Genomic DNA, 26,534 nt, shown 5'->3' with positions numbered 1-26,534 from the left:
CCCCGAAGTCTTGGCGTCGCTGGGTCTCCTCTTTTGGAAGACGTGGACGCACCCTTTTCTCTTCAGGAAATTCCAACGGTGGCAAACGACGGCTACTGTTTTGTTCGTTTCTAAATTCATCTCGAGGATATTGTCCTTATCGTCATTAGTATAGTTACAAATATTAAAAAAATCGCAATTCTCATCTGGCAAAAACGTCTCTCTGTTGACTTTTTTTGTGGGATTTATTCAGGCATCAGTCGGCTGTGCGGTTTTTCGCAGATTCAACTCAGCTTTAACATTGAAAATGAAATTGAAAATGCTATTGATCTTTCAATTGTTATTTTTCAAGGACAGTAAGTAATCTTTAAAATGTTTATCTTTCGGTTTCACTTTCTTTTGGCGATCAATAGGGGACATGGTGCCGAAGAAACAGACTCGTTTAGGCTAATAAATTATGCGGTTGTTCCAATACTTAAAAATGTGCAAATTGTTTGTTTTATAAGTTATAGCAAATCGCATTAAATCAGTTCGCTTTCGACATCTTCTGAAAAGAAAAATGTTCACACCACGCCCTTCTGCCCACAATACCTACACGTTTTCTCTCTCTTAAAAAAAAAAAGAATAGAAAAAAATTGAATTTGCTGTAATTCATATTATTTATGGGATTTGTTCATTTACAGTGTGCTACCATAACCAATAAAGTGAGCTTTAATATATGAATTGAATTTTGAACACCATAAGGAAGAATGTTAGAGTCTGATCTGTAAAACTGATGTTTCTGCTCTAGGTTTGTCTGCAGAGACGGAGACCGTGATGGAGGGAGATTCTGTCACTCTACACACCAATCTTTCTGAAATACAGAACGATGATACGATACTGTGGCTGTTTGGACCTAAAGACTCTATCATATCTCAAATAACGAGAAAGGGTGACTTGAACTCAATTTATTTCACAGATGATGAGAGATTCAGACACAGATTACAGGTGGACCAAAACACTGGATCTCTCACCATCAGAAACACCAGAATCAGACACTCGGGACAATATAAACTCTCCATCTCTAGAAAAAAGACTACCATAAAGATATTTCACGTCACTGTCTTAGGTGAGTGAGTAGGCTATCTCAAGTCTTTCAAAGATCTGGCATGTTAGCACTGTCTGTCTATTAATTAGTATCTTATTTATAATAAACCAAACAAGAGACATCAAATATGTGACATGTAGTGTATTATAAAACATGGTTTCGCTTTATTTTAAGATGATGATGTTATATTGTTACACATGAATAATTAGCTACATGTACTTACTCTAGAGTTTGGTTAAGGGTTTAGTTAATTGCAATTTTGCACAATTTTCTGTTATTACTATAGTAACCACAGGCATACGTACATGATGTGTAACCACCTCACCTTAAGATAAAGTGTTTCCTAAAACATTTGCAAGAGTGAGCCACTCATTTTTACTCGCATGAAATTACTTTTTATATAAGTATAAATATATAATTTTATATATATAATTTATATATTTATATAAATATATTTTTTTTTGTTTATAAGGTCTATATCTATATTTATGCACACATATTATATGGGAATCAGTTAACTCAAACTGAGACGGTAATATGATGTGTCACACGACAGTGTCAACAACTCAATGATTCTGATTAACATTTCTCTTCAACAATTAAAAGCTGTCAATATCTGAAATGATGGCTATATATAAATGACATTTACAATGAATCTAAATGTTCTAGATACAGAGTAAATGATTTCTAAGTTTAGTCTCTTGCTGAGAAACTGTTTCTGCTTGTTTTCAGGTGTGGCTAATAGGACGGATGAAGTGAAGTCCATTTCAGTGAAGGAGGGAAAGTCTGTCTCTCTAAACATTAAAACTGATATACACCCAGATGATCTGATCTTGTGGAGATTTGGAGATCAAGGCATCCTGCTGGCTAAAATTGATGTAGAAACGAATGAGACCTCATTAAACGATGATGATGAGAGATTCAGAGACCGACTGAAGATAGATCATCAGACTGGATCTCTGACCATCACAAACACCAGAACCGAACACAGTGGACTTTATGAACTTCAGATCAGAGGCAGTGAGAGCTCAAAGAGATTCCTTCTTTCTGTCAACGGTGAGTCTTTATTACTCATTCAATGCATTGATATGCAGGATTATTAAATCAGATGCTTGGATTAAAATTAGTCTCTTGGACACAGAGTTTTTTGTTTTTGTCATGTTAATTTCAGTGGTTACACAAAAGGGTCTGATATAAAGACATACAAAAGCCTTAAAATTCCTGATGTTTCTTATTTTATATATAAATATATATATATATATATATATATATATATATATATATATATATATATAAATGGTATGTTAGATTTCCTGTCCTATTCAATACACTAACTTTTATATTATATCATATTATATCGAACACCTAGTGTAAAACTCTTAACTATTGTAAAACTATTTGAACATGATGAAATACTCCACAGTTTAATATATACACTCTAAAAAATGCTGGGTTGTTTCAAATCAAATTTGGGTCAAATATGGACAAACCCAAATGTTGGGTTAAAAATGCAATTTGAAAAAATAAAATACAGTTGAAAGTGAAAGTTCAAATATTTGATTCTCCTTCGTCTTCGTCAAACCGTGACAATAATAATCAGAAATGTTCCTTGAGCATCAAATCAGCATATTAGTCTGAAGGATCATGCGACACTGAAGACAGTAATGAATGATGCTGAACATTTTCAGAATAAATTACATTTTAAAATATAGTCAAATAGAAAACATTTTAAATTGTAATAATATTTCAGAAAACGTTTCTGTATTGTTGATCAAATAAATTCAGCTGGTGAGCAGAATGGACTTTTTCAAAAACATCTACAGACCACAAACTTTTTAACGGTAGTTCATGTCAGAAAATCATCCTTTAGGGAAATGCCTTCTTATAATAACATAATGAATGATCTTCAACTTCTAACTGAATGCGATTAAAATGAATGACTGTCTCTCTTCAGCTGGTGCAGCTCTGGCTCTGTCTCCGGGTGGAATAGTAGGAATAACGTTTGCTGTTCTGCTGGTTCTGGTTGTAGTCATAATTTACTTTCGGTGCAAGATCTCTAAACTTGAAGAACAAGTGGGTAAGTATTACAATTTATACAAGCTAGAGCTTTGTTTATACTATAGTAGCGTTTAAATGTGTAATAAGATGCTTTGAATGGTTTCTGATTGATCATACTGCAATAATTAATGAACATTTGTGATTGTATTAGAGGAAATGTACAGTCAGTTTTACAATAGCTTCTCATATTAAGATCGAACACTATAATGGGGTGAATTAATTAATTCGCCTTACAAATATCCTTTAAGCATCTTTGTACAGTTCATATTTAATTGATACATTTTATAACATTATTTCTGCAATTGTAATTTCTGTATAAAAGCATTTATGCCACCTATGCAGCAAACCTCATGATTTCTGTTGTCCATTTCTGTGTTGCTGTGATAGTGTCCGAGAACGAGAAAGTGGATAAGGGAGGATCTCTCTGTTTGCTCACTGGTGTTCCTGAACTACACAAAGATAACAGGATGCAGTGGTATTATAAAGATGAACATGAAGACATTCTCATAGCTGAAATCAATAAAGAGACCGCTACATATAATGATACTGATGAGAGATTCAAGAACAAACTGACACTGAATCCTAAGACCGGAGATCTCACCATCAATAACATCAAAATCCTTCACGCTGGACTCTATAGACTCAAGTTCAAGAGGAAAATGAGAACCAAACACAAGAGGTTCATGGTTATGGTGACTGGTGAGTGTATCACGTTTTTAAATGTGTTAATGATTTTGCACTAAAGGCTAGAATACACAACACGACTTTTGCCCAGATTTGATGCTGTTGCCAAAAGTTAGAGCCGAATACATGACCTTAAGGCTGATTTATACTTGTGCGTCGGACCTACGGCGGAGCCTCTACGCTATATGCCATGGTTTTCATTTATACTTCTGCGTCGTTGTCCGCGTTGATGCGCAATTACACTTGCAGAGGGAGCATGTGAAACCCGCGGAGTGGTTCTAGCAGACCAATCACAGCGCTGATGAAGACTAAATAAAAAAATAAAAAGTTGCCTCAAATTAATGACCTGAGGACAGGATGAGTGTAATATTGCATGAATAATGTAGAAAAATAGGAATGATTATGAATTATATATAGCCAAATCACATATATTACATATATTTTTATGGCAATAAATCCATCATGTCATGGCTTTAAAGCTAGGGTATACGATTTCAAAGATTGTTCATTATTAATATCCTTGTTTAGATGCTGGTTATGGTTATATAGTACAATCCTAACAATATGAATAGAAAAAAGAATTAAAAAAATCCATTCACTCTATTGGCTGTACAGCCGCAGAAAAGTTGACCAATGTAAGCTGTGCGGCCGCACAGTTTATATTGGTCAACTGCTCTCATCCAATCACCAGCTCCACTTGAAACTCCACCTGGTGTTCACGTCTCCAATTATCAATGTTAGCCGTTTAGCATCGCCTATCACGGGTCAAAGTAATTATATTTCTTGTTCGAGGTTTCTGTTCGAGCCGATCGGAATTTGAACAAGATGCGCTGCGTGCTGCAATAACAATTACTGAAAACCTTAGCAATACTAGTAGTATTATAATGGTGGTGGGGAGTTTAGAACATTTCATGTGTCGCTAATCTTGCATTGACGTCTTGCGTTGACGTGAACTCAAATGTGACATACATCAGGGATCAGGTAGCACAGAGGGGATGGGGGGGGGGGGGTGTGTGGAGGGGCGGGATGAGTTTTTTAAAATTTCCCTACCATCTCGACCGATTTTTAACATCGTATACCATAGCTTTAAATGTGTAATTACTATATTATATTTTACTTCATGATTTGTGAATGTAGGTAATATAATCCAGTAGAGATTAGTTGGCTATCTCCAAACATGCCAGAATAGGTTAAAGAGTCATCTAAATCAGAGATGCCCAAAGTTGGCCCGTGGTATCCTTTGATTTGGCCCACCATACCGTACTGGCAGAGTGGCGAGAGGGGGTGATACCTTCGACACAGATCGTAATTTCTAATTTGACATAACAGTTCTGTTTGATTTATTGTTGAACTACAACAGAGTAAACTGATATTAAATGTTTAAATTAAATGTAAAAGAATTTGATTTTTTTCCCCTGTCAATGCGCAATTCAAGGTGCAGCACAAATTAAACGCAGTAATGGCGAAATCAAAGCATTTCTGAAAAATAAGGACCAGCTTCATATCTCTCATTAGGTCACTGACATTGCAACCACATGGTTTTATTATTGCTTGTGGATTTGGCATTGAACTGTATTTTACATTGACCACTTGATTGTTGGTTTTATTGTAATACATTCTTTAAAATGCAAAACTTTACAAATAAAACTGCATTAGTTAATCAGATTGAAGTTGCTTTATATTAATTTTAAATATTATAAAATAAATAAACCCATTGCAACTTTAATGTAATACCATTTGATTTATGATGCAAAATTTACTTTTGGCCCACAATCAACTTTTATTTTTTTTTCCTTCATAGGAAAAAGTTTGGGCACACCTGATCTAAATGAATCTGATGTAAACTTCATACTAAATTCATTCACACTTTTTTTTCTTCTGCAATTCTCTGTTTCTGTGTGCCGCTGTGACATGAAGCAAACACGAAATTAGAGGCTGAGGGTGATGTCCCTCTCATGACTGGTGCTGATATCAAGCCAGGTGATCTGATACTGTGGACGTTTGGACTCAAAAACTGCCTCGTTGCTACAGTTGATTCAAGTACATCTTATATTGTTGAGAGATTCAAAGACAAACTGGAGCTGGATCCTCAGACTGGATCTCTGACCATCAAAAACATCTCAAACACAGAATATGGACACTATAAACTACAGATCATCAACAATGAACAGACCACATTCAGGAGATTCATTGTGCTCGAGCCTGGTGAGTAAACAACATGTATTATAACAACTATATTTATTTTTGCAGCAGTTCCAGTCCTTGCATCTGATTGGTCGAACAGAGTTCCAGAGTATGTGATTATTTTTAAGATTTTTAAGAAGTTCTTCTTATAAAAGGATAAATTTTTTTTATCCCACTTAATCCAGTGAGTGGATTTTTATACAGGTCAGATAAATTCATACACTGTGATTATAGTTTATTCTTATTGTACATTGTATGAGAAGTATAACTATGTTTGTCAAGAGCAAATTTAACATTGGCTTGAGAAGTGTTAAATGCATGAAATTTGGCTTTCTCGAGCCAACATAGTAATTTCTTCAGTGTCTTCAGAGTCAGCTGGTAATTATAACTAATAAAGCCCAACAGGAGCAGTTCACATTGATATCTGTCAATCTTTAAAATGGACAAATCTTCTGAAGCCAAAATGAAGTCTCAGTGTGCACTCTATTACTTTTGTTCAAGGTTTTTGAGGACAAACATGTAGCAAATTCATGTTGTAGAAATATGATCCGGTAATATACTCCTGTAGAGATTAGTTCATGGATAACTAAGTGCCTTTGGCTATCTCCAAACTTGCAAACATAAGTTAAAGAGTCATCTCTAAATGTATCGAATGTAGAAACTTCAAACTAAATTCATTTACACTTCTTTCTTCTGCAAATCTCTTTTTCTGTGTGCCGCTGTGACATGAAGCTGAGCCAAAATCAGAGGCTAAGGGAAACGATGTCCTTCTCAAGACTGGTGTTACTACTATCAAAACAGGTGATCTGATATTGTGGATGTTTGGAGCCAAAAACTGTTTCATTGCTAGAGCTGAATTAAATAAAACTGCTATTTCTGAGAGATTCAAAGACAGAGTGCAGCTGGATCCTCAGACTGGATCTCTGACCATTAAAAACATCACAAACAGAGAATATGGACACTATAAAGTACAGATCATCAACGAAGAAAAGACCACATTCAGGAGATTCAATGTGCTCGAGCCTGGTGAGTAGAACATTTATTATAAAAAACTATATATTTTTTTTTCAGCAGTTCCAGTCCTTGAATTTTGTTGTGGCAAAAATCTATCTTACATCATCACTGCGTAAGAGACAGTCGAGTTCAATTAATAAAAAAATAAGTATTTATTCTTGCAAGAATAGGTTCAGTCTAGTATACAGAAGTTACGCTGTGCAAGAGAATGACACACAACAGGAAGATATAAGTCTCTAAAGGTTCCTCTTCACCCGCTGTAACTTACACCCACCCAGATAAGGTCCTCATTGCTGTTTAGTCTCTACTTAAAGACACAAACTGGCACTGAAATAAACTGGCCGTCCCATATGTTCCTGAAACGTCACACACAAGCACATACACACATATATTTTACACATTGAATAGGTTGTCTCTCTTATGAAATCTGTCAGGGATCAACGACTGTTAAAATTTCTACAACAGTCGAACAGAGTTCCAAGAGTTTCAGATTATCTGATTGTTTTTTAGTTTTAAGATTTTAAAAAAGTTCAAATAAAAGGATTTTTTTATAACATAAAACAAAAACTTGCATAAAAAAAGTGTAAGACACATTTTCAGACTTTTGGATCCCACTTAATCCAGTGAGAGGATTTTTATACAGGTCAGAGACAATCATAGACTGTGATTTATAGTTTCTTATTGTACATTTATAAAAAATAACAAGTATAACAATATTATTGATGTTGACTTGAGAAGTGTTAAATGCTTGAAATTTGGCTTTCTCGAGCCAACATGGTAATTTCTTCAGTGTCTGTTCTAAATAAGGGAAATGTCCAGTCAGCTGCTAATTATATAAAGCCCAACAGGAGCAGATCTGTCAGTCTTTAAAGGGGTGGTTTACTGCTTTTTTCTTTGTATTCTATTTGTATTCTTTGTATTTCTTTTATGTATAAGACTTTTTTAAAAAGTATCATTTTTCATAAATTTCACCTTTATTGTAAACAGCTTTCTCTTCTGTCATTTGAACGAGGTTGACTTCCTGAGTCTATGAAACCACTCTCTCAGAAACAGGCAGTGGGCTCAGATTGGTTAGTTTGGGCCGGTGTGTTGTGATTGGCTAAACTGTGTAGTGCACGTTGTACGGATACTCCACGCCCATTACCTTTGCGTGTTAATGTGTTCATGTCAAATGTACATAATGGTGTCGAACTGCGTATCAGTATGAGGCAGAATCAGACCCAGAAAGCGGCGATGAAGAGAGTCAAGCAAAATCTCACCACACACACGGTTACAAAATGTTTGTGATATTTTGCCTATATTTTTTTTAAACTTTAAACACGTTTGTTTTACACAAAATAGCATCGATGTGACTGGCTATTATATACACAAACAGCATTGGCACTAGTTTACGTTCTTGATGAAATCGAAAATAACGTCATAAAGTATACATAAATGAAAAATACATGTACAAAATTAGTACATATACAAATTCAGATCCAAAATGTTTGTACGTGTTAGTTGTAGACAGAAAATAGCATAAATAAGTGGCTATAAAGCCAGCGCTGGCATTTGGTAAAACTAAAACATTAAGTCTGAAATTATACATGCAAATAAATGTCAAAGTCTAACTTACAGGTTGTGGCCCAAAAACTGCTGCCTCTAGTTGGAACTGCTTCATGTTTTAGTAACAGTTTCTTGTTGAATCCGGCATTGAATTCCTGGAGATTCTGGAAGCTGTCTCTCGTAAAATGCGCAGAGAGCTAAATTGCGATTAAATTACGATTGTAATTTCCAGGAACATAATCAAACATAAATTGTATCCATTGTTGACGAACTGCAACGACCGTGGGAAGCCCGAACACAGAAGACCTGACCGCTGGATGAAAATAACACACTTTCGACGAGCCACAGAAATAAGGTCTTGCCCTTTTCTGCATATTCCGGAGGGAGGGGTTGATGCAAATGTATGGGTTAGTGACGTATAAAACCCACTGTATTCCCATTCGAGTTGTTTTTGTAGGCAATATACTTCCTGATTTTTAAAAGACCTTTGAACTTTCAGCGCACCAACAGCAACATTACACACTATTTAAAATCAAAAAAGTCAAATCGCAATCAATCCCCCCTTTAAAATGGGCAAAACTTCTGAAGCCAACATGAAGTCTCAGTATCTACTCTATTACTTTTGTTCAAGCTTTTTGAAGAAAAACATCTGTAGCAATTTATGTTGTAGAAGTATGATCTGAGTTCTCAGAGAGCTGGTTTTACAGCACGAGTCTGTGTTCTTCTTTAAGCTTGTACAGCTGTAACATCTTATGTAACACTGTTTATTTCTCTCTTTATATATTTTTATAATCTCTGTATTTTCAGATCCAGGAAACCAAGGAGATGAAAATACAGCTTTAATGAGACGCAACAATGATGTACTCATGCTGCAGGACATAAGTTAATGAGATAAGACACACCCCCCGTGCTTTTCAGTGACGTCACAAAACAATTGATACATAGTAGGCAACAGAACAGAGAACATTGATCTGTTGATAATTAGCTGTGCAAGGCACATCTATAATGAAGTGTATTACTGAATATAAGATCACATTGTAAGACTGGAAAAACTGGTTAAAGAGAAAATATCTGACCAGTGGCCTCTAAAGACAAAAGGCATTGCTTGCAAATTAACATTTGACACCCTACCCCCTTTTCTCTGAACATCTTACCTGCATCTTCTCTTTTTCTCTCTCTCAGTCAATAACACTGAAAAACTCACTCAAGAATATGGTTTTAATGTGAATGATAATCTTTAAGGAGTGTTTAGAATCATTTTGATGGTCTCAGGGTGACTGGTAATAATGTCTCATTCCCAAAGAAGTAAAAGGAAAGGTAATAAGGTTTTTAAGAAGTTTAGGAATCACTGTCACACCAAGGAGTGCTGTCTTTGAGTTAACACCTTCTGCCTTGTTGTCTGAATGCAAATTACAACCAAGCAAATGGTCTGCCCCCGATAAACATGGTAGGGGGATTCAGTAACTTTCCATTGTATCCTGGTGATTTACATATCAGGTGAGGTCTGATTATAAAGGGAGATGTAACAAGAGTTCGGGGCTGCTTTCTGTATTCAGATCAGCCCGTGATGTTGTGTCGAGGCTCAGCTCATGTAATATGTTGGGTAAAGTTCTTTGCTCTAAAACATTTGATGGTTTGCTCTGATTGTCTTGTGGAATTCTAATGATACATTTACCTGACATAATAAATTGTTATATTTGGCTATTCTAACAGACTTTGACTTTATTTTCATTAAGTTAAAAGTAATAGTCAAGCATTAACATATTTAATGATGCACAGATATCATTGATAAACCCTTTTCATTTTATGGAGTCAGATGAAACGAGTTAATACATAAGATTAAATGTGTTGCATTTAATTAAAAAACACTTTGCTTGGAAAAGACGGAACGCGCTTGAAACCTTCACCACGAATCGAATTCCTCAATTTGGGTCGATTTCGTGCCCCTTTTTACAACATACATTTTGATATATCTGTAAATATATTGTCAGATATCTTCCATTATATGAAGAGCATTAATTCCTTATGTATTATTCAATATATTGTACTATAACACAATGTATTATTCTGTATTATATGTGTTCTTCTCGTAAGGGTTACAACAGCAGTGTTTCTGTATCAAGATCATTTTTGATGTTTAGCTTTGTTTCTGAAAGCCAAAATATTACCCTTTCACTAGAGTGGACAGCTATTTAAGCATCTTCTTGGATTTGCAAGGGTTTTGATGGCAAAGTTGCACATAAATCTGTTCAGTGGACCCTGGTGCATCATTCTATGCATTGCAACCAAGTCGTAAGGCATTGTGTTTTCCCCCTTCAAATCAAGATGGCCAGTGGTCAAAAAAAAAGAAAGTATTGCAACATCAAGTAGTATCTAATGTGTCATATGATATCACAGTACAATTTTCCAAAATTTTTTGATTTTAGATTGGGAGAAAAATCTGATTAATCATCTGTCCACTATAGTGGACCTCATGCATCAATGGCTATATTTTAGCTACAATTCATACTTATATTGTGAATAGTTTTTTTTTACTTAATCTGCACTTTTAAATAAATGCATTTGTATTTTTAGAATGTAATTTTCATTGACATCTAAAAAAGTTATGTAATTACTTTTTTGGATGAAATGAGTAATGCATTACAAGTCACACATAATGTAATCTAATATGTATTGCATTACTTCTTAGATCAACAAAAGTATTTGTTTACATAATCAATGTTGCTTGTAATGTGTTGCATTTAATATACTTAATCTGCAATGTTACCACTCAGTGTGCAGGGAAGTTGACTTTTTTTTAAATAAATGCATTTGTATTTTTAGAATGTAATTTTCATTGACATCTAAAAAAGTTATCAATTTTTTTATCAATGAAATAAGTAATGCATTATGAGTCACAAATTATGTAATCTAACTGCGTAATGTATTACTTCTTAGATCAAAATTCTTAGATTACTTCTTAGATCTGTTTACATAATGAATGTTGCTTGTAATGTGTTTTACGCCTAACATTAAAACGTAATCTGATTACGTAATGCACGTTATTGTAATGCGTTTCTTTACTCGTAACCTCGAAATGTAATCTGATTACATAATCTGATTTCTTGTAATTAATTACTTGTTAGATCAAAAAGTAATCTGATGCATGGTAATGCATGTTACTTCTAATACATTACAGTACTCATAATACATTAAAACAAATCTGATTATGTAATGAAAGTTACTTCTAACACATTTACTTGTAACATCAAGTAATCTGAATGCGTTATGCCTGCCCCAACACTGCTTATTTCAGATGAGATCGAAAAAACGTATCGCTAGGTTTTCTCAGAAGAGAGCTATGCTAGAAATATGTACATCTCTAACATAATCATAATTATGGCTGTGCCCTGGATTTATTCTGATGAAGAATCTGTAAACAAAAACATCAAGCATTACCCTATCCAAGGGGGAAAAACTGTTGTAAGAATCTTACCCATATAGAGGGATTTGCTGCTGCATGGGAGTGTAGCCTTTACAGAATTTTGGTGAGCACATTAATGGAAGTGTGAAGATGGGAGTTTTGAGTAATTTTTAAGTCAAGTACTCTAAAAACCAAGTACTTTACTATTAAAGAAAATAAAATGTGCATGAAATTTAGACTTTAGACTTGGGCTGTGCAATTAATTGAATTTCAGTTTTGATATTGGCTCCCGACTAACATCAAAATACAATCGAGTAAAAATGATTTTTTTGCCATGTTCTGTTTTACAAGAAGACTCTTATTTTGTTTTGTGTTCTGAATGACATCCGCCCCTCACGAAAGTCTTTCTGCCATAAACTCTCTCAGCTTGAATGTTTAAACTGATAAGACTTAAAATAAGTGAAAATTATCAATAATTAAAATTAAATACATATATACAGACATATACAGAAAGAGTAAAAGTAACATGAAAGAGATTAATAAAGTTATATAGTTATATACTTTATATATTAATAAAGTAATAAAGAAGTTTTTTTTTCATTGAAGCCACAAACAAACACAGAGGTTGATGGATGTATTCATGTTCTCATCCTCAGATAATCTGGCTGAACTGCAAGGCCATTTTACGAGATGTAAACAACACTGGTCCAGAAGCACTTCCTGTTTCAGTTTGTAAATGGTTTCTTAATTTCTGTTGGTTGAAATTCAAATTGTTTCAAATTGTTTCAACATTTCAAATGTTCTGTTGGTTGTACTTTATCCCAACGTTTATATAGTGTTAAAAAAATGAATCAGGAAGTGATTCTGGACCAGTGTTGTTTTCATCTCGCAAAATGGTCCATGTCATTTTTAATGTACATTGTAAAACAGCATTATCATCTGAGAAATATGTCTAAACTGCAACATATGCTCTCAGTGTCAAATGCTGTCAAGTTCATGACCTCAAGACTAGATTAGGCTATTGTAATGCAGGTTTATTGGTATGTTTGTCATATGGATATTGGTCTTCATTTAGGTTTTTTTGTGTGTATCTGTGTTGTGTTTTAGGATGTTTTTAAGCATACTTCCTACGGGTACATACGCAACAACGATAGTTATAACAGAAGTTTTTCCCTTTTTTTACCATTGACAAAACGATCTGCGAAAACGACTGTAAAAAGCTGTGCTGTCAGGCCATAGAGAGCCTAAGTCCCACCCCTCCGCTTTCGGCTCATGGGACCTTATTTCGGAAAAAATATGAATGGTAGTCAATGGCGAGAGACAACTTATCTTTTTATTCTGTCTGAACTGTGCCCTGAATTACACATATGATGCTTGTGAAATTAAAAGATAATTCTGAAAGTCAAAAACGTCACCGTTTGTCATAAAACAGAAGAGTAACATTTAGTTTTATGTGAAAATCGCTCAATGAACTACATCTCCCTGGAAGCGAAACAACGAGTAAGATCTGCTGCTCGTGTGTGTGCAGTCTGGTACAAAACACTCAGGCATGACGACGTAACGTTACGATTATAACGTAAAACTATAGAAACAATGACAGACGTTAGCCTCAGTAAAGTTAGCTTCATTCATTGAGAGAAAATGTGAGCCTTTGGGATTTGTAGTCTTTGTAATTACGTATTTTCACAGTCTTATACCTCAACGGTTTCACATCAAACTGCGACTTTCTTGACTTTAAAATGTATCTTTTTAAATTGACAAACGTGCAATTCAGGGCACAATTGACTACCATACAATATTTTTCCATAATAAGGTCCCATGGTGGTCGACCGGAAGGGGAGGGACTTAGGCTCTCTATTAGATGGCGATGGAACCCATAGACATATACACTAGACCTCACCTTGGGGTTCTAAGCATGCGTCAAAACCGCCGCCATCTTGGAACAGGGGTCCTGTCATAGGAAGTAGCTAGGTAACGCTGCTATCTCTGCCTTTACTTCGAATTCATTGATGGTGGCGGACTTTTGTGCAGCGTATGATGTTCACGGATGAAATCTGAACTAGGAAGAATGTTTAAAAAAAAAAAAAATGTCTTTCCTGAATCAATGATAAATACATGTCTGACCATTGGACCAAACCAAAAAAACCAAGAAAAATCGCATTCATGATGATTTATGGTGATTTTATTTCCGTTAGACCTGTGTCCACTACATAGACGCTGATGCATTAAAGTGGAGGGGCTCCCCTGTTTCAAGATGGCGGCTCTATTGACGCATTCGTTCCAATGACCTGCTGTAGCCAAGGTGAGGTCTAGTGTATATGTCTATGGATGGAACCAAGGGGGTAATCCATCAGCCGGAAGCTGAAGCTGCCTCCGGGGCCGCCATTGTAGCGTACTATCACCTGCTGTTAGCATCCCATTGACTCCCATTCATTTTGGCGTCACTTTGACAGCGAATAACTTTACATCTGAGGCGTCCAAAGACTCCATTTATCCATTATTTATTTCTAAAGAAACACGACAATGTATAAAAGGCTCATGATCCTGGTCCTTCTTCTCGATTCTTTGTCTCCCTCTGAAAAAAAAAAAATTATTTTATATATATATATATATATATATATATATATATATATATATATATATATTAGGCCTAGTTAAAGTAGACAATCATATGATTATATTAGCAGCAACATTTTGATATTAATTGCACTTTTTATTTGTTTGATATTCAATGAAAATGTAATGATGGTTAGTGAGGACATGTAAAAATGCTTGTTGTCTACTATTTAGGCAACCCATTATCTTTCAAAAAAAAAAAAAATTAAAGCAATTGTGTTGCATTATTATGCAAAGGCGCCTGGTTATATTAATTGACAGCATTAAAATGCATTTTGTGATTTCCTTCAATTGAAAATCTTTGAAGCAAGTTTGGGGCACCCAATTCAGAGAATCACCCGACTACAAAATGTCATGCCTTTTAAAAATACAAAAAACAACAGGATGCGGGTTTATGCCGTCTATCTGTCTCCTTTCTGGCGCACGTTCCACAAAATCAACCACAACGAATTATCTACTTGACGCACAGATATAAGAAATTCAGATAGATTTTCTATCTATAGACAACTTTAAGTGTCTACTTTGTATTATTTGATGTTAAATGCATTATATAAATTACTTAGGAATAAATAGCATGTTTTCAGATCATAAAGAAAACGACTTATAGCAGGGAAAAACCGTTAGGCTGTTATGACCACTGCTATAGACTAACTGTCTTGGCTTCCATTAAATATATTGTTATAGGCCTACGCCTGGACATTGAGAAAATTGAGAGATCAAAAGAGCGCAACAATTGTCTATTGTTGTCACACACTGCTACCTTATAGGGTAAACACACGACTTCTCTAAAAAAAGAGCCCTACCTCCCTCCCCATCTTCAGTTGCCTAGTCTAAATTACCTAAAGAAGTTACTGCAGCGGCACACGTAGCCTACTTGTGCTCGTCCCTAAATTCCTCTCATACAGTCCTAATCGTCATTAATATAGGAAGGCTACCGTGGAAATATAGAAAATCGCAATTCACAGTTGCAAAACTTCTCTCTGTGGACTTTTACATTCATCATATCAGTCGGCTGTTCGGTTCTGAAACACAAGGGGAGATTGCGGGACGAATTACTATTAAGCTCCATCATCTTTATTAAGTTTCTACGCAGCTGTAACGTGTTGAACATGTTATTGCTCTTTCTATTGTTTTTTTTTCATGGACGGTAAGTAATGGATTTCCGTTTATCTTTCGGTTTCACTTGACACCGGCATGTGTTGACGTGAAATTGCGCCGAAGAAACAAACATGTAATAAATAATGAGGCAAATGTGCTTGTTCCAACACTTTAAATGTGCCAATGTGGTTGTTTGTATTTTTTGTCAAATCGCATCAAATCAGTTGCCTTCGACATCTTCTGCAAAGAAAACTTTCACACCACGCCCTTCCACCCAGCACAGTTTGTCTATAAAAAAGTGAATTTGCGGTAATTATTTTTTTAGCCATATTATTTAGCCTATGGAATTTGTTCATTTACAGGGTCTAGCCAATTCGACCATAACCAGTAAAATTGGCTTTTATATTTGAATTGTATTTTGTGTAGCGGCCCCTTGGATTTACTGATCAAGACGCAGAGAGTTTCAAACGGGTGTCGATTTATTTATTGCTACCTCTCAACGTGCACCATGAACACCGTGAAAACTACAGAATAAACAGAAGAAGTACAAAATGCTTCAATGTAGTTTCACAAATAATTGCACATAAATAATGTTCACATATTAATCATGTTTACACACAATGCAAATCATTTTTTAACTAACAACCAATATTACTATGAAATGTTTTTAAGCCTTTATGACAAAAATATCACATGCTTTTACATGAAATACAATATGGTTGCTCACAGAGATGATATTGCTTGTATATTGACCATAAACAAATGAAGTAGTAAGATTTCTTTTCCTTAAAATCCCTTCTAATGACAATAAACTAGACACACTTTCATACCTCATTCCGCTATCCAAGGACGCTATTCAAATAGTTTCCACCATCAGCTATAGTGCTCTCTTGACACTCTCACAGTTCGTAGGTCTTAGAAATAACACGTCCAAACAATACAAAATAATAAAATCACAATGTGAACTCTTTCTTTACAAGAATCAAAAGGATGAACATGAAAAATAACTACATGTTTAACAGTTTTACCGTTCTTCCGACGACACGTGAGCATCACATTATGAGGAGAGAGTGGCAGGAAGTTTTTGCGTCACAAACACATTAGAAGTAGAAAATGCGCCTTTTTCAAAATAAAAGCCAAACAGACAAAGTGACACCGTAGAACTATAAATATAATAATAATATAATATAAAATATTTATATAAATGTAATACTATGTAAGATAATATTAAAGTGATTTATCAGACATTTACATTTTGAACTCCTTTCCTAGCATAAGGAAGAAGGCATGTTAGAGTCTGATCTGTAAAACTGATGTTTCTGCTCTAGGTTTGTCTGCAGAGATGGAGACCGTGATGGAGGGAGATTCTGTCACTCTACACACCAATCTTTCTGAAATACTGAACGATGATACGATACTGTGGCTGTTTGGACCTAAAGACTCTATCATATCTCAAATAACGAGAAAGGGTGACTTGAACTCAATTTATTTCACAGATGATGAGAGATTCAGACACAGATTACAGGTGGACCAAAACACTGGATCTCTCACCATCAGAAACACCAGAATCAGACACTCAGGACAATATAAACTCTCCATCTCTAGAGAAATGATTACCATAAAGATATTTCATGTTACTGTCTTTGGTGAGTGAGTAGGCTATCTCAAGTATTTCAATGTAACAATGTTCTGGTTTAGATTGGCACTGTCACTGTATTAATTAGATCATTCTATTATTTATAATAAACCATCTCAGACACCAAAAGAGACACCAAATATGTGACATGTATCGTATTATAAAACATGGTTTCACTTTATTTTAAGGTGACGTTGTTATATTGTTAATAAAATAACAACTGAGTAATATTAATTAACTACATGTAATAGTTTGGTTTAGGGTTTAGTTAATTGTAATTATGCACAATTTACAGTTATTACCATAGTAACCACAAGTAGTAACATGTAACCACATCACCTTCAGATAAATTGTTTCCTAAAACATTTGTAAGAGTGAGCCACTCTATCGGTCTATATTTATGCAGACATATTATATGTGAATCAGTAAACTCAAACTGAGACGGTTATATGATGTTTAAATTTCTGTGTCACACGACAGTGTGATCTGTTATCTGTCAACAACTCAATGTTTATGATTTTATGTAGTAATACGAGTAGAACTAGCCATAGCACAGAAATTAAAAGCTGTCAATATCTGAAATGATGGCTATATATAAATGACATTTACAATGAATTTAAAGTATTCTTTCCAGATACAGAATAAATGATTTATTAGTTTAATCTCTTGCTGTTAAATTGTTTCTGCTTGTTTCCAGGTGTGGTTAATGAGACAGATGAAGTGAAGTCCGAGTCAGTGATGGAGGGAGAATCTGTCACTCTAAACGCTGATGTTGAAGTACAGAGAGACGATCTGATCTTGTGGAGGTTTGGAGATAAAGGCATTCTCCTGGCTAAAATTGATGTAGAAACTAAAGAGACTTCATTAAACGACAATGATGAGAGATTCAGAGACCGACTGAAGATAGATCATCAGACTGGAACTCTGACCATCACAAACACCAGAACCGAACACAGTGGACTTTATGAACTTCAGATCAGAGGCCGTGAGAGCTCACAGCGATTCCTTCTTTCTGTCAACGGTGAGTAACTCTAGAGTCTGTAAAGAGTGAGTCTGTCAATGTAATAATGATGACATAAGGTATAATTAGATCAGAAACTTGGAGTAGATTATTGGACACCAAGAATTCTTTGTGTTTGATTTACAAATTTAACAGAATTTTAATGATTACAAAACCCCTAAGGAAGCAAATACTTCACACTTGTTTATAAGGATGCATGATAAATCATCTGATAAATGTTAAATTTTAATGTTATCGTTATGTGCCTGATGAGAAACTTTTTCTGAAATATTAAAGCCAATAAATGATGTATTATTTCCTTCAGCTGAGACACCTTAGATGTGCACTGGTTGCCATGATGGTTTTGAATTTTATCATTTAAATCAGATTTATAGCCAGTAAATCTCCTGTAACTCAGGGACAAACACATAGTCAGACTTACTCACACAACACATTACAATCTTGAATCATGATAAATTATAATTCACAGCAGTGTATATTTGAAGACATTCCGGGTAATCTCAGTGACTGTAATATTTATTTTGTGTGAACAATATTCGATTTTTCTATTTCAAGCACCTGCAGAGACACAGCACATGAAATATGACAGAAAATCATCATGATAACTAATTGTTGGAAATTAAGTCTTCTCTCATAATAATGTGATTTATAGAGAGAAATCTGCAAACTGAATCTGATTAAAATTCATACTGTGCCAAATTCTTTAGCTGTTTCAGATCCGGGTTTGTCTCCGGGTGCTATTGCAGGAATAACTGTTGCTGTTCTTCTGGTTCTGGTTGTAGTTGTGATTTACCATCTCTACATGATCTCTAAACTAAAAAACCAAGTGGGTGAGTATTATAGCTGATAAAAGCGGTAACACTTTACAATAAGGTTCATTAGTTAACATTAGTTAACTACATTAGTTAACATGTTCAATATGTGAACAATACTTCTTCAGCATTTATTAATCTTAGTTAATATTAATTCCAACATTTACTAATATGTTATTAAAATCAAAGGTTGTATTAGTTAACATAGTTAATGGACTGTGAACTAACATGAATGCACAATGAACAGCTGTATTTGTATTAACTAACATTAACAAAGACTAATAAACAGTGTAACTAATGCATTGCTCATCGTTAGTTCATGTTAGTTAATGCATTTACTAATGTTAACTAATGAACCTTATTGTAAAGTGTTACCATAAAAGCTAGACAAGTCTGACCAAAAGTCAGAGCCAGATACATGCACTTAGATCACTCCTGACAGAACATGAAACACTCTACAGGCTTTGCTATGATGGACACACACTCTGATTTATTTAGCTTTAAAGTTTGATTCCATCCAGTTGGAGGATATCAACCATGTTTGATGTTTTGTGCTGTTTTTTTTTCACGCATCTCCTCTCAGTTTGTTATGTTCATAATGAATTGAAAGTCTGATAATATATGAAGCCTAGTTTTTCCTATTTACAAAGTCAGCAAGTGTATGATGTCTAGTGTTTAACCCCCATCCTTCCCTCCCAAATTGTAACAGATCCTCCCCTCATAGGTCAAAATGACCTTAAAATAAAAAAAATAAATAAAAAAAAATGTCTTTTTCATTTGGATTTCTTTTTTTCTTTTTTTTTCTACCTTTAAATCAAAAAATGAATCGAAAAATGATAAAAAAAAGTAAATTTTATCAATACATAATATTAAATTCAAAATAACTCACAATTTCATGCATAACCCTTTAAATTTAACACAAAATATCTTACATTGGTTGTTTTTTTCGACCTTTTGTGGGGTAAAAAAAAAAAAAAATATATATATATATATATATATATATATAACATGATATTATGACTCTTGTCACCAGATTGCCGTATAGGGTTATTTGGAGCAAATGAGCTGTATTCACTGGGTTCTACACTCAGTTCACTTCAGTATGCATTCAGATGCATGTTTTTGGTAAAGTTTTAGCATTTTTCCCATACTTTTCATATACTGAAGCATTCCTCACATTCCATTCATTCCTAAGGAGTTAAATTGACTTGTGAGAGAAGGATTTGTTACTTTTTTTAAATGTTAAATTCACAACGAATCCATTCATTTTCGTGGTTCAAGTGCGACAAAAGCCCAAGGGAATTGGACCACTCTGATGAACACTAAATAAAAAATACAAAAAAAAATTCAAAAGTGTTTCAGGTCAAATTAATGACCCGAAGACAGGATGAGGGTGTAATATTGCAATAGGAGTGATCATGAATCACATATAGCCAAAGAGTTTTTTGGCAATAAATCCATCATGTCATGGCTTAAACAAGAAAACACTACATCATATTTTACTTTATGATTTTTGAATTTAGGTAATATAATCCTTAGTTTATGATTAGTTTATGGATAACTATGTGCATTTGGCTATCTCCAAACAGGCCAGAATAGGTTAAAGAGTCATCTAAATGCATCTGATCAGAGCCCGTCTAACGGAGAGCCTTGGCACTTCCTATTAGCCCCATTGTGTATCATCTTGGTTGCAGTTCCATTAGAATTCCACTGGAGGTGATCGCGGGCGAGAGCAGAATGAATGGGAGTCTATGGGGCTAAACGGCTAAATGTCTCTCTTTCTCCTGCTTGTCGTTGAATCAACATAGATTTTATTGTTGATTCCGCAAGTTCAATATAGATTATTGGCCAAAAGTCGAATGAACGAGTACTTATGTCCTTTTGATCTCCTACAGGTTAGGCCGTTGTTGGCCTGAACACGCTAGCATTTTGCTATTGTGTGACGTCATCACATTTTTGAACGGATTTTTAGAACAGATAAGTGAACTTAAAAATGCAATTTTCAGCTGAGTGTATTTTCTTAGCCCTCCCTTTTGAATGCTACTTTCAAATTACTTGACAAAAAATTACACCCGAGAAAAGCGCGAGCGCCCCCACATGGACAGAGACGTGTTACTGCAGCCAGTCCAGAAACCGGAAGTAACCAGCCAGTGCCAATTCTCTTCAATTAGACATTCTCTGATCTGATGTAGAAACTACAAAACTAAATTCATTCACACTTTTCCTTCTGCAACTCTCTGTTTCTGTGTCCCGCTGTGACATGAAGCTAAGGAAAAATCAGGGGCTCAGGGAAATGCCCTTCTCGAGACTGGTGTTAAAATAAAGACAGATGATCTGATACTGTGGACGTTTGGACTTGAAAACCATCTCGTTGCTATAGCTAAAGCTGATTCAAGTTCATCTTATATTGATGAGAGATTCAGAGCCAGATTTATTGACGGAGACAGACTAAAGCTGGATTCTGAGACTGGATCTCTGACCATCAAAGACATCAAAACTACAGACTATGGACATTATAAACTACAGATCGTCAACAATAAACAGACCAAATTCAAGAGATTCAATGTGTTTGACCCTGGTGAGTAGAACATTTATTATAACAACTATATTTTATTTTTGCAGGTTCTAGTGATTGCATCTGATTTGTCAAACAGAGTTCCAAGAGCTCCAGATTATCTGATTAGTTTTAAGATTTTTTTTACATTTAAAAAACAAATAAAATAAAAAAGTGAAAGACACATTTTCAATAGTGGTCTCAGACTTTCGGATCCCACTTAATCCAGTGAGTGGATTTTAATACAGGTCAGATCAAATCACTGTGATCATAGTTTCTTGTTATTGTACATTTATAAAAAAAAAAACTAAAACAAGTATAACTATATAAATAAGTTTGTCAAGACAAACTTTAATGATGGTTTGAGAAGTGTTAAATGCTTGAAATTTAGTCTATTAAATGTCTTCTTTAAGATTGTACAGCTGTAACATCTTATATGTAGATGTACACTCCCCCTAAAGGATTATTAGGAACACCATACTAATACTGTGTTTGACCCCCTTTCACCTTCAGAACTGCCTTAATTCTACGTGACATTGATTCAACAAGGTGTTGAAAGCATTCTTTAGGAAATGTTGGTCCATATTGATAGGATAGCATCTTGCAGTTGATGGAGATTTGTGGGATGAACATCCAGGGCACGAAGCTCCTGTTCCACCACATCCCAAAGATGCTCTATTGGGTTGAGATCTGGTGACTGTGGGGGCCATTTTAGTACAGTCAACTCATCGTCATGTTCAAGAAACCAATTTGAAATGATTGGAGCTTTGTGACAAGGTGCATTATCCTGTATGGGTACATGATGGCCATAAAGGGATGGACATGGTCAGAAACAATGCTCAGGTAGGATGTGGCATTTAAACGATGCCCAATCGGCACTAAGGGGCCTAAAGTGTGCCGAGAAAACATCCCCACACCATTACACCACCACCACCAGCCTGCACAGTGGTAACAAGGCATGATGGATCCATGTTCTCATTCTGTTTACGCCAAATTCTGACTCTACCATCTGAATGTCTCAACAGAAATCGAGACTCATCAGACCAGGCAACATTTTGCAGTCTTCAACTGTCCAATTTTGTTGAGCTCTTGCACATTGTCACCTCTTTTGTGTAGAGGAGATGAGTGGTACCCGGTGGGGTCTTCTGCTGTTGTAGCCCATCCGCCTCAAGGTTGTGTGTGTTGTGGCTTCACAAATGCTTTGCTGCATACCTCGGTTGTAACGGGTGGTTATTTCAGTCAAAGTTGCTCTTCTATCAGCTTGAATCAGTCGGCCCATTCTCCTCTGACCTCTAGCATCAACAAGGCATTTTCGCCCACAGGACTGCCGCATACTGGATGTTTTTACCTTTTCACACCATTCTTTGTAAACCCTAGAAATGGTTGTGTGTGAAAATCCCAGTAATTGAGCAGATTGTGAAATACGCAGGCCGGCCCGTCTGGCACCAACAACCATGCCACGCTCAAAATTGCTTAAATCCCCTTTCTTTCCCATTCCGACATTCAGTTTGAAGTTCTTCAAGGAGATTGTCTTGATCAGGGCCACATCCCTAAATGCATTGAAGCAACTGTCATGTGATTGGTTGATTAGATAATTGCATTAATGAGAACTTGAACTGGTGTTCCTAATAATCCTTTAGGTGAGTGTATATGTGGCAACACTATTTATTTCTCTTTATATATTTTTTATCAACATCTCTGTCATTTTCGTGGTTTGAGTGCGACAGAAACACGTTTTGGACCACTATGATGAACACAAAAAAAAAATCAGGTTAAATTAATTAGGGTGTAATATTGCATAAAAAAATGTAGAAAATAGGAGTGATCATGAATCGCATATAGCCAAAGAGTTTTTTTGGCAATAAATCCATCATGTCATGGCTTAAACATGAAAACACTACATCATATTTTACTTCATGATTTGTGAATTTAGGTCAAATAATCCTGTAGAGATTAGTTTATGGATAAACTAAATAGTTTATGGCTTTTAGCTATCTCCAAACATGCCAGAATAGGTTAAAGAGTCATCTGATGTTGAACCTAAACTAAATTCATTCACACTTTTTCTTCTGCAATTCTCTGTTTCTGTGTGCCGCTGTGACATGAAGCTGAGGAAATATCAGTGGCTGAGGGAAATGATGTCCCTCTCGAGTTGGTGGGTGTTATAATCCAGCGAGGTCATGTGATACTGTGGACGTTTGGAGCTGAAAGCTGTCTTGTTGCTAGAGCCGATTTAGAAACAATTGTTTATAATAATGAGAGATTCGGAGACAGAGTGCAGCTGAATCTTAAGACTGGATCTCTGACCATCAAAGACATAAAAAAAAAAGACTCTGGACATTATAAATTACAGATCTTCAACGCAGAACAGGCCAAATTCAAGAGATTCATTGTGACAGTCGCTGGTGAGTAGAACAACTATATATTTATTTCTGCAGCAGTGCCAGTCCTTGAATCTGATTGGTCGAACAGAGTTCCAGATTATGTGATTAGATTTAAGATTTTTAAAAAGTTCTTCTGATAAAAGGATTTTTATTACATTTTAAAAAACAAATTTACAAAAAGTTAGACACATTTTCACAAATGAAAATGGTCCCTCTTAATCATTTATAAAAAAACAAGAAGTTTGTCAAGACAAACATTGTTGTTGGCTTGAGACGTGTTAAAAGCTTGAAGTTTGGGTTTCTCAAGCCAATTATTAATAATTAATAATTAATAATTATTTCTTCAGTGTCTGTTCTAAATAACATGTTTTATTGAGACTTTACTGCACTTCAATCAAATCTGTATGCGACTTGTTTGTGTTGTTTGTCTTACGCAGTGACCTGTATATTGCTTGTGAGGTGACCTTGGGTGTTATGAAAGGCACCATTATATAAAATGCATTATTATTATTATTATCATTATTATTAATAAATAAGGGAAATGTGCAGTCAGCTGGTAATAGCTAATAAAGCCCAACAGGAGCAGTTCACATTCATATCTGTCAGTCTTTAAAATAGCCAAATATTATGAAGCCAAAATGAAGTCTCATCTAGGCTACTCTATTACTTCTATGCAAAGTTTTTAAGGACAAACATATGCAGCAATTCATGTTGTAGAAATATGTTGTAGGATTTCTCAGAGAGCTGATTTTACAGTACGAGTCTGTTTATGTCTACTTTAAAGGGGGGGTTGACTGCTTTTTTTCTTTGCATGATTGTATTTATGGGGTGCAATATAACATGTATTCGTGGTTTTTCGTTTTTAAAACGTCTTATTTTTCATAAACTTCACCTTTATTGTCAGCCGCGCTCTCCTCAGTCTGTCCTCGAACGAGCGGTTGACTTCCTGAGTCTATGAAAAACACTCCCTCAGAAACACATAGTGGGCTCAGATTGGTTAGCTTGGCCCGGTGTGTTGTGATTGGCTAAACTGTCGCTTACGTTGTCCGGAAAGTTAACGCCCATTACCTTTACGGGCGAAACGGGCACGTCATGAGCTCCGGTCCAGATGTAAATATGCGTCGAACTGCAGTATCAGTATGACCCAGAATCAGACCGAGAAAGCGGCGATGAAGAGAGTCAAACAGAACCTCACCACACACGGCTCTTAATAAACGTTTCTGAATGATAATTTGCTACATTTTTTAACTTTATACACGTTTGTTTTACACAATAGCATCTGACTGGCAACAATAGCAACTGACTGGCTACTAATGTCATACTGAAACATCGTTGGTAAGTTTCCGTTCTTGATCAAATCGAAAATAACGTCATAAAACATATATACATGAAAAATACATTTACAACATTAGTACTTTTACAAAATTCATGTTTGTACGCGTTTGTCGTAGACACAAAATAGCATAACTATAATAGCATACCATAACCCAGCTGTAGTCCCAATCCAGTCGTTTTTGTAGGCAATTATACTTCCTGATTTTTAAAAGACGATATCTCTGCTTACACTGAACTTTCAGCGCTGCAACTTTGCAGATACTGTTCATGCACCAACAGCAACATTACACACTATTTAAAATGAAAAAAGTGAAATCGCAGTCAACCCCCCCTTTAAGATTGTACAGCTGTAACATCTTATATGTAGATGTATATGTGCCAACACTGTTTATTTTTTTCTTTAAAAAATTGTTATCATCTCTTTGTGCAGGAAAATCAGCTTATGCAAAAACAGCTTCTGTGAAGGAAGAGAGAACGTATAAACCTTCGCATGGGCAAAATCTGCTGATGGAGACTCATGTTAATGAATGAATGATAAGACACACCCAACAGTGCTATTCACAGTGATGTCACAAAACAATTGATACTGTACATAATAGGCAGCCGATGTAGTTTTGGCAGTGCCGGGCTAATGCATGCACAAACGTACGCTCAAAGCTTTCAATCGATTCCAACCTACAGGAGGTGGAGCTGAGACACGAGGAAAGGAAACGAGGATGCAAAAATAAGAATTGAGAAGCACCCCAAGTAAACTGCCTATGGAACAATGCAACCCAGTTCCATGTGACTGCTTTCTGATTATTGTGTTGTTGCATTCCTGATTTTGCTTTCGCGTGTGCATCCCTGGTGAGATACTTATCTACCAGTTCAGTTTATTAAATGAACTTTCTTTTACTTAAACTGCTCTGCCGTACTATTTCAATTTGTATAACTTTGAATTATACGTATATTGCTTATCCATATATTGCTTGAACTGTATACAAGGTAAATAGCCTCACTCATACACGACTGCCCTGCTGAAATTGGATAACCTGAAGTATTATAACCTGTAACCTTTTGATATTTTTCTACAAAAGTGAAAAGTGTATCTTTTGTTCAAATAAATGTATTTGATAAAGACAAAA

The 26,534-nt window shown here is 35.3% G+C and overlaps 1 protein-coding gene and 1 long non-coding RNA gene across 2 annotated transcripts; one reads left to right on the top strand and one right to left on the bottom strand.

Annotated features, from left to right (window-relative positions):
- On the top strand, window positions 1-26,534 carry LOC120475660 (uncharacterized). The gene is made up of 13 exons (XM_089119125.1): window positions 1-335; window positions 770-1,087; window positions 1,799-2,122; window positions 3,021-3,143; window positions 3,437-3,823; window positions 5,726-6,013; window positions 6,725-7,018; window positions 16,997-17,314; window positions 18,002-18,325; window positions 19,033-19,155; window positions 21,404-21,715; window positions 23,800-24,096; window positions 25,841-26,534. The coding sequence occupies exons 1-13, from the start codon at window positions 287-289 to the stop codon at window positions 25,939-25,941; spliced, it is 3,258 nt and encodes a 1,085-aa protein (XP_088975251.1). The 5' UTR covers window positions 1-286; the 3' UTR covers window positions 25,942-26,534.
- LOC148995766 (uncharacterized) lies at window positions 14,119-16,915 on the bottom strand. The gene is made up of 2 exons (XR_016146985.1): window positions 16,499-16,915; window positions 14,119-14,529 (listed from the first exon to the last, which is right to left on the bottom strand). It is a non-coding gene; the product is annotated as an uncharacterized LOC148995766 (long non-coding RNA).

This window comes from Pimephales promelas, chromosome 2 (assembly GCF_988280905.1).
Source record: "Pimephales promelas chromosome 2, fPimPro1.hap1.1, whole genome shotgun sequence".
NCBI lineage: Eukaryota > Metazoa > Chordata > Actinopteri > Cypriniformes > Leuciscidae > Pimephales > Pimephales promelas.
This window is presented reverse-complemented; position numbering and strand designations above follow the sequence as displayed.

Excerpts from the sequence above, each read along its gene's own strand:
- LOC120475660 (XM_089119125.1), top strand. The coding sequence starts at position 287 with ATGAAATTGAAAATGCTATTGATCTTTCAATTGTTATTTTTCAAGGAC. Across the intron at positions 336-769 it reads ATTGTTATTTTTCAAGGACA|GTTTGTCTGCAGAGACGGAG; the intron begins GTAAGTAATCTT and ends TTTCTGCTCTAG. Across the intron at positions 18,326-19,032 it reads ATTCCTTCTTTCTGTCAACG|CTGTTTCAGATCCGGGTTTG; the intron begins GTGAGTAACTCT and ends CAAATTCTTTAG.